The 9,542-nt window shown below is 34.0% G+C and overlaps 1 protein-coding gene across 2 annotated transcripts in view; it reads left to right on the top strand.

The window, feature by feature from the left end:
- The window catches only part of LOC106756100 (pre-mRNA-processing protein 40C), a 12,587-nt gene extending 3,594 nt beyond the window's left edge, over window positions 1-8,993 (top strand). The window contains exons 8-17 of one of the 2 annotated variants that reach the window (XM_014638365.2): window positions 541-619; window positions 820-1,290; window positions 3,294-3,377; window positions 4,088-4,228; window positions 4,343-4,449; window positions 5,716-5,839; window positions 6,901-7,044; window positions 7,738-7,884; window positions 8,270-8,392; window positions 8,493-8,993. In XM_014638365.2, coding sequence (XP_014493851.1) covers window positions 541-619; window positions 820-1,290; window positions 3,294-3,377; window positions 4,088-4,228; window positions 4,343-4,449; window positions 5,716-5,839; window positions 6,901-7,044; window positions 7,738-7,884; window positions 8,270-8,392; window positions 8,493-8,816 — 1,744 coding nt within the window. In that variant the 3' untranslated portion in view covers window positions 8,817-8,993. The other variant, XM_022777830.1, reaches the window with a different exon arrangement.
- The last annotated feature ends 549 nt before the right edge of the window (window positions 8,994-9,542 follow it).

Genomic DNA, 9,542 nt, shown 5'->3' with positions numbered 1-9,542 from the left:
CTAAAACGAAGGGAAGGTTAAATATTAACTATTCTGTTTTAGAGAAAATTCTGAATTCTTTAGTATTTCTCCCTTTTTTATTCTCTTCAATCAAATAAAAAATTTCAATGTTTTCTTTCATTGTTTCTTTCTCTGCATCCATAGGGTAAACGTGATTATGACCATGTAATTATATTTGGTCCTAAGAATTGAATATACTGCATCCAATGCTCCTAAGAAAGTTTCATGCCTTATATATAGATATGGATTTATTGGTTGGAAGGGTTCTATAGACAAATTAATCTGATTCAGAGGAAATTTCTGTAACAATACTGTTAGGTTGCAAAGAAATCACAATTGCCAGAAGTTAGAATGCATATGGTTTCTTGCTATAGTGCTGGGAGTATTATGAGATTCTTTGTTAATGGATTTGGTGACCTTTATGTATCCATTTAAATTTTTAATTTCTTCTAAGTTGTTGTCACAATGCTATTTGCGTCCTGTTTATAAAAAATTTACAATCTTATCTTTTCAACTTTTATTATTTTTTTATTGTAATAGGATGGATTTGCCTGGTACTGATTGGTTGTCGGTCTCTACTAGTGATGGAAAAAAATATTACTACAACAATCGAACCAAGGTATGGTTCCTATATTCTCAAACTAATCAACTTTATTGTCTCAGTTTGTCTTGTTTCCCTGCCAGTCTCCTTCTGTCTTTCTGGGATGAACTACCAAGTTACATTCTAACCATAATGTTGCCTTTACTGTGTGTGTGAAAATCCATCTAATAGCGTAAACTTTATAAATTACTTATTTTTATCATTTTGTTCTATGTTAGACTAGCTGCTGGCAAATTCCAAATGAGGTGTCTGAATTGAAAAAGAAACAAGATGGTGATGTTGCAAAAGATCAGTTAATGTCAGTTCCAAATACTAATGTATTGTCTGATAGAGGGTCTGGAATGGTTACTCTGAATGCTCCTGCTATTAATACTGGTGGTCGTGATGCTGCAGCTCTTAAACCCTCTAATCTACAGAGCCCATCATCGGCTTTGGATTTGATCAAGAAGAAATTGCAGGATTCAGGAACACCTGTTACTTCCTCTTCTATTCCTGTGCCATCAGTACAAACAGGATCTGAATCAAATGGTTCAAAAGCAATTGAATCTACCTCTAAGGGCATGCAAGCAGATAATAGCAAAGATAAGCAAAAAGATACTAATGGTGCTACTAATGTTTCTGATACATCTTCAGATTCTGAAGATGAAGACAGTGGGCCTTCAAAGGAGGAGTGCATCATTCAATTCAAGGTATATTTGTCTCTTTCTTTGAGTCGATGTAGTTCTTTTCTGTTGTTTTATATTATGATGAATCTTAATCCTGCTGCCCTGATTTCATTATTGGTTGGTAAATAAGTTAAAATTACCATGTGAAATGTATTGCCCTCACTTTGCATTTTCTTTTACCCTTGGTTTATTATTCAATGAAACTTTTGTCTGGTTTGGATGTTATTCACATTGTTGTTGTGATTATATTGTTTTTAAAATTTGTATAATCGAAGTAGTTTATTAAAGACTTTTAAATTGTTGTGTATTTGTATTTAATTTAATTCTGTAGTGCACCATTTCTGTGACAAATTAAAATTAAAATTGTTGGATCAAGTATTTCAGAATTTTACTTTCTTCCAGAGTCATGGTACCTCCTAGTTTAGTTTTTCTTTGAGCTATATTTCCTTTTAGTTTTGTTAGGAAAAAAGGCTTGCCTGTACTGTGGAATGGTCTCTATTCATATTTTGCTTCAGTGAAAATTCTGTTTTCTATGTTGTTCACCCGCGGATCTGCTTTGTTGACAAATGTAAGGATTGTAAAGCTATTTTCTTATTTCCAACTAATTATTATGTGTTTGGTGGCAAGCTTTCCTAGTAGTTTACGAAGGAGTGAGGAATCCTTATTCTCCCTCCTTTGGTAAGCTTGCCTTTTTCTTCAGAGAATATAATTTTCTGTTACTAAATAATGGATATAAAGCATATATAATTACTTAAATCATATGTATCAGTAAGAATATCTGTAAGAATTTTTATTGTTATTTTATTATTTACTTGTATAGATGGATGAAACAGTAAACATGCTAAAAAGTAATTGCCTATATTCCCTATGCATATCCTTGTTAAATGGACTATGCTGTCAATTTGTTTTATAAAGCGTGTTTGACTATTTGGAAGTGGAGAATCCATTCCTAGAAGTTGTTGGAACTATGGTAAAGTAATTAGGTGGTGTTTCCAGTTTCCTATTGTCAATAACACAAGGTACTGCTTTCACTGCAAACATAAAGGTGAAAGAGAAAGGTATTCATGTCACGTAGAATAAAAGCTTACGGATGGGATTTTGGTGGGGGGGTTTCTAAGGTCTTGGAGTCTCCAACTACAATGGTTAGCTTTTTTGGTGGGGGCTCTCCCTATGCATTATCTTATTAATTCTTATCTAAGTCTCACCATGTTTCAGCTGCAAATGACCATCTTGTAGGGTGACAATACCATTGCAATGTTTGCGTAGGACTAGTCAAAGGGTTAGTGCATAGCCAGATAGGGCACCAGGGATGTGGAGCATTGTGGAATGTGAGGATCCAATTTCAAGGTATGAGATTGTACATTGGAAATATGGGATTCTGGTGTGGGTTTGTAACCCTGGGTGCAAGTTTGACTGTTAGTTTTCGTGATGTGCTTGTCCCAAGGTTCCTTTCAATTGGTAGCAGAGGTATTATTATAAGGGTCTATAGAAGAAAACAGGTGATGGCTAGGGCTTACTCTAGCCCAACTGGAAATTAAGTTAGTTACTAATAAGTTAATAGAGTCCTTATTTGTATGGTGGCACTTGGCACAGGGGAGAAGTCAGGGGACTTCTGGAAATAATGAAGGATCTGGGAAGAAGCAGAACCTCAGCAAGCTGCCCTAGAATAGGTCACATACTTGTGTTTCCATTGTTTGGTGTGTGCTGACAACAGGTCCCGGCCTGAACATGTGTTTTGTCTAGAAAAAATTAATCTTTCCTCTCATTCATCTTACCAGGGTAACAACTGCCATATGTCAAATATCACCTACAAAAAGAAGTTCTTGATTATATGATGTTAAATTGAACCCCTTCTTACTGCATTTTACATAATTATAAAGTCTGCTAAAATTTGAATAGAATAACTTACTATTTTCTTTCTCTTAAATCAATTCTGTGTAACCAATGCAACATAAAGTCGTGAACCTTCACTCTCACTTTAGTTCGTATCTAATAATTTTTGTTTATTTGTGTCTAAAATTTTGTAGGAGATGCTCAAGGAACGCGGAGTGGCACCATTCTCAAAATGGGAGAAAGAATTGCCAAAGATAGTATTTGATCCACGTTTTAAGGTATTTTGAAACTAATTTTTTTTAATATTTTTATTTGGAACCAGTGGTCTTTCCTTCAACTGGCACTCTTATAGTTTTATGTAATTTCTTCACTTATAGTTTTGTTCAGTGCTGGAATTTGTATCAACTTTGTCAGAATTGTGTCACGCTGTGTGATTGTTGGAATGGTATCCATGTGTAAGTTAGTCGTTTCACTTGTGATAAAGTGCAAATGTAACTACAAGAACATTGTGTGAAATCAAGTCTAGTTTTTTTTTTTTTTTTTAATAACACGTGGTTTAGGGTAACTGATTTGAGAGTAAGTTGTAAATTTTATACATGTATGTAAATGTTTCATCTTAGGAGCCATAACAATATTACATGTTCTTTCAATTTTAAAGAGTTTGCTGCTCCCACTACCTAGTTTTTGGGGGGAAGAAAGGTAAAAGTTGGTGCATCTTTAAATTGTTCTTTTAAAAATTTATGAAATGTGGTAATCATCTATGGCCTCCTTGTGGTTTTTGGCTCATGGTTTCTTTAAGGACAGTTCTCTAATGTACATGCATAGGGCTAGAAAACTTTTGGAGACAATATACCTAGCTTTAAAATTGTCTATTGTTTTTGAAAGATGTCTTGTCCCCAATATTGTATCTTTTTTTTTTTCTTTCACGTTTTGGCTTCTTTATGTTGTCATCTGCAAGCTTTTTATTATATATAATCTGTCATTATAGGCCATCCCAAGTTATTCTGCTAGAAGATCCTTGTTTGAGCATTATGTTAAAACCCGTGCTGAAGAAGAACGCAAAGAAAAGCGTGCTGCACAGAAGGCTGCAATTGAAGGATATAAGCAATTACTGGATGAAGCCTCAGAGGTTTATATTGCCTTGTTTTGATGCGTATTCATACTAATTATTGTTCCATGATAAAATCTAACTGCCTTCGATCTGTGGAACTTCTAAATGAATATACGGTATTAATTTTTTCAGGATATTAACTACAATACTGATTATCAAACTTTTCGGAAGAAATGGGGAAATGATCCACGGTTTGAGGCATTGGACCGCAAGGAGCAAGAGCACTTATTGAATGAAAGGTGCCACTTCACATTTTGATAGGATATTCCATTTAGGTTTCTGCCAATTTCTGATGTGATATTTTCACATTTGCAGCATCCTTCCCATCATATTTATTTGATTTATTAATTTTCACACTAGTCGTGCTTTTGGATCTCCTAGCTGTGCCGAGGTGGTCTGTCATATCAAACAATTATACACATCGTATGATGCTTTGTGGAAGTTGTGTCTGGAAGTCTGTATTTCTATCTGTCATTCTTAACATGGATTTCGAATAGGACATTTTCTTTTTATTTCCTTGAATCTTCTGATCATTCATCATGGATGTTGGGCATACAAACCACAGAAGGTCCATACTTCGTTAATTTTTCATAAAAAACATACTTTTTAATTGAGTTATGGTAGTATCCTTCAGTGGTAAACAAGTTTATGCGGTCAAGTATTCAACCTGGGAAGAGATTGAAATATCTACTGAGTAGCCACTGTTTGGTACAGTATCAATGTCATCTTGCATATTGTGGGAGATATGCTGGGAGTCACTTGTCCAAATATCGGATAGGGTTGATTAAAAACCTCTAAATTGTCACGATTGATGAAAATTTTAGAAGTTGTGATATACATATTAATGTATTGATTAAATTAAGCATCATCCTGGAACTAGGATTTATCTATTGATCTGCTGTGAACTCATGGGATCCAGGCTACTGCATGGAATGAGTTTTGACTAGTGCTATTCTGCTTTCTATGGCTTTCAGGTTCATAGTGTTAAAAGAAGGAAAATGTTAAGGTTTTTCAGCTTAAATTGATACGGATATATATACTTGAAAGGGCTGTTCATGAGTGTATATATATATAATTTTATGGAAAGTAAAGATTGAGAAAATTCATATATTAAATACCATTTGGACAACTGAGTTTCAGCTGCAGCCTCACTTTTTCTTTCTTGTCTAGGGCTCCTTTTTTGCCTTAACCTCCTTGCTCAAGGATTCCTTTACGTCCTCTCACCTCTATATAAGTTCTTAACTTTGTGTGTATATGTACTGCTTTGGTTTGGATCCTCATTTGCATTAATATTGAACTTTTTCCTAGACAGAGAAATGATTTCTGTTGTAATCCTTGAAAGCAACTTGAGTCAGCAGGTAGTAGGCTAATCACAGACTCTCGGATTCACTGTGGGTGTGTCCTTATGCCCTCTGAACTCTTTGAATTTGCATGGTAGATGGCTTTTTTTTATCAAATGTGGTGTTTACAGAATGCTGGTTGACGGGTTCCTATTTGTGTTTCAGAGTGCTTCCTTTGAAGAAAGCTGCTGAAGAAAAGACTCAAGCAATGCGTGCAGCTGCTGCAGCCAGTTTTAAGTCAATGCTTAAAGAGCGAGGAGATATATCTTTCAACTCACGTTGGTCCAGGGTATGTGTGTCATAAATTAGTGTTGACATAATTTTTTTCTACTACTTAGATGCAGGAATTAAAAACGTATTCAAGTGCTATAAGATAATGTTTAATTTTCTTTCAAGATCACAAACATGCGAACTAGTGTCATTTTTAAGTTGTCTCCCTATGAGTTATTTCTTAATTTGTAAATGTTACGAGTTGATGTCTGAAAAACCAGGAGGGAGAAAAAAATTGAGTCTTCACGAGTGGCTGTGTTTTTATTGGATTTGAATGAAATATTTTTGGGTTATGTGATAGCAGGATGAGGAGTTCGTTTTCCATGTTACTGGGAATGATATTGACTGTTACAAAATCAAGTGTTGATTTTCTCAAGGATTTGAATAAATTGTTTTGGGTTATGTTATCTGATAGTGGGATGTTGTTTTCCATGTTACTGAGAATGATAATGGCTGTAATAAAATAAAGTGTTGATTTTCTCAATATCACTGTCTCACTCGTCGAGGTGTTCGGTATCCTCCTAATTGTTTTTAGGGTTATATTAGGAAGATTTCGAGATACTTCTGGGTACGACTTGCTAATATGCTTTTTTTGAATGAACCTTTCTATTATGTTCTTTTTTAATAAAAAGGTAGGATATGTTAGCAAGTGTTGGAAATAGGAATGTTTTAGGAGAGCAAGAGCTTCTTTGATGTTTGTTTTTTCAAGTAGCCTATATATACATGGTATATAGCTAGGATCAATGAATCTTCGGTAATAGTGGTATCTTAAATTCATCCATTGATAAATTCTTTGGCATTGATTATTTTTGTAAGGCTCCTGAATATAAATAAGTTCACTCTGCTGGGACAAAAAAAAAAATTCAAACACGTTTAGAAAATTTTCCTTTCTCATTTTCTCACAAGCCTCAACTTTAGATTGTTAATATACTCCCAAGAATATAGTTTGATAATTAGCTTCTTTTAGAGACAAGTTTTGGTATACATGTACATGTAAGTGTAACTTTTGAATGTGGCATATGTATTGCTCGCTTTTTCGATTTCTTATTTTTCCTAATCTATAATCTTCTGTGGATACAGGTTAAAGAAAGTTTAAGGGATGACCCAAGATATAAATCTGTGAGGCATGAGGATAGGGAAGGTTTGTTCAATGAGTATTTATCTGAACTGAAAGCTGCTGAATATGCGACAGAAAGAGAGACCAAAGCTAAAAGGGAGGAGCAGGTATCAGCTGGTTAATATGCAACGATTGCCTATCTTAATAAGCAAATAAGTTGCTAATTAGAAACGAGAATAACTGCCATCTACTTTTTTTCCCGTTATCATTTTTATCGGTGCCGAGTATATTCATGGTGCATAGAGGCTGCTGAACTACTTTACATTTTTAGGTCATTGGAAGTGTACTTTCATCGTAGTGACTTTTATTACTGGTATTAAAGTATCTTTTATTCATTATTTTTCTTTTTTATATTGGTCTGCATTATTGTATTACATGAGTTTGCTTATTATTATATTCACTGGATCATCATTTTGGTTCTTGAAAGTAGCCTCCTTTTTATAGTCGTCCTTCGTTTCAGATAGGTCCCTGTATATTATCATTAAATGGCAATTTAATCCATACATAGACTAAATTGTGTTTTGAATGATAACATACAATGACTAAATTGCATTTTAATAGTGACATGCAAGAACCTACTTAAAATGAAAGATGAATGAGAGATGGACATTACTTACAGGTTTAAATTTATATAAATTCTAGGGCTAAATTGAAACCTTCTTATATACGTTCAAGGACCAAATTGACCTTTCTACCAATTTATATTTATATAGAGGTGCTCCTGTAACAACTCATTTTCATTTCTTTTTGTGATGTATTGATTATAAAGCAAGTTACAGGAAGTTGAAACTATTTTACAGGACAAGCTCAGGGAAAGAGAACGAGAGCTGCGCAAAAGGAAGGAAAGAGAAGAACAGGAAATGGAGAGAGTGCGACTAAAAATTAGAAGAAAGGAGGCAGTTACTTCTTTTCAAGCTTTACTCGTGGAGACAATCAAAGATCCTCTGGTATAGATTTCTTTTTGTGTCAGGGCTACGAAATTCTTTCGAAAATCTTTAATAATCAACTTAACAGTATCCCGCAATCTGAAAGAATTAGAATGTATGTAGTCCCTCTGGACTCACTGTTGTTTTGAGTAATGATATCTTCTCAGTTTTATTCTTCCACTTCTGATTCATCGCAGTACTGTACCATCTTGAATTAAGGAATTTTATTAAAAAGTAGATAAGAATTAGATTAATGCAAGTGAGTTTTTCTGACACTTGATTGCTTTAAGATTGCTCACTCTTAATTTTCTTATTTACTAGGAACTTGGCTGATATTGATGATAAATTTTATCCCATTTTCTTTCATCAATGTAAAATTAATGCCATTTGCGTACTATGTTGTTAGGCATCATGGACGGAATCGAAACCTAAATTAGAAAAGGATCCTCAAGGACGCGCAACTAATCCTGAACTTGATTCTTCTGATACGGAAAAGTTGTTTCGGGAACACGTGAAGATGCTTCAGGAGGTAAGAGAACAATATATGAGATAGTGGTGTGTATGCCATTCTCTTCAGTGTCACTTATATGTCCCATTCTTAACACCCGTGATTATTGTGATTTGGCCAGCGATGTGCTCACGAATTTAGAGTTCTCTTGGCTGAAGTATTGACCACTGATGCTGCATCTCATGAAAATGACGATGGAAAAACAGTGCTCAATTCTTGGTCTACAGCTAAGCGAGTTCTAAAATCTGATCCAAGATATAACAAAGTTCCAAGAAAAGAAAGAGAAGCATTGTGGCGCAGGTATGCAGAGGATATGCTGCGGCGTCAAAAGGCATCTCATTCACATGATTCCAGGGAAGATAAACATACTGATGCTAAAGGTAGAAGTTCTCTAGAATCTTCCAAACATCAATTGGAATCTGGGAGATCGCATGACCGAAGATAATTCTTTTTGTAACTCCTCTCTTACTCTTATCAATTCTCCCTTTAGTTTGATGTTAGCACAGTGTTATATATTACATTGAATCAACTTCCTAATACTGTCTACACTATCAACATTATTGAGAGCAGTGCCCCCCATATCCTTTCTCAATTTTCAAATCATTTTCTTCCCTCCTTCAAACCAGATGCATAAAAAGATTACTGGATCCTCTCCACTAGAATAGGGATGGTAATAAATATGCATTTTTATGAATTAAATTAAATAAATTATTTGTATTAGGCGGAAAAATTGAAAGAGGTGTAAGTAGAATCTGTCTCCCAAACCTTTATCTTCATATATATTGGTATAATGATTTGTGCTTTGACATGCTAAATTTATAATTGCTTAATTCTAGAGAAAATCTGTTAGTTGATATGTATCATTTTTTACTGAAAAGGGTATATAAAAAACTATATATTTAATGTTTAATAATTTTACATTCATCGTCTTATATTATTTTAATTTGAAGTGCTCTAAAAGGTGATAACATTAATTTATTTTGGACTATTTTTTTTTTTTTTTGTGGATTTGTTGTTTCTTTATGAGCTTCTTTGATTAATTTAAGCTAAGTACTAACCTAATCAGGGTTGGTGTATTAACAGTATTTCTATTTCAGATTTGTCATATATCATTGATATTTAAAAAAAAAAAAACGGTGTCCATATTTTTTGAAAATTTTAAAATATAATT

The sequence above is a fragment of the Vigna radiata genome, chromosome 2, assembly GCF_000741045.1.
Source record: "Vigna radiata var. radiata cultivar VC1973A chromosome 2, Vradiata_ver6, whole genome shotgun sequence".
NCBI lineage: Eukaryota > Viridiplantae > Streptophyta > Magnoliopsida > Fabales > Fabaceae > Vigna > Vigna radiata.
Note: the sequence above shows the minus strand (reverse complement) of the source record. Positions and strands in the feature narration are given on the sequence as shown.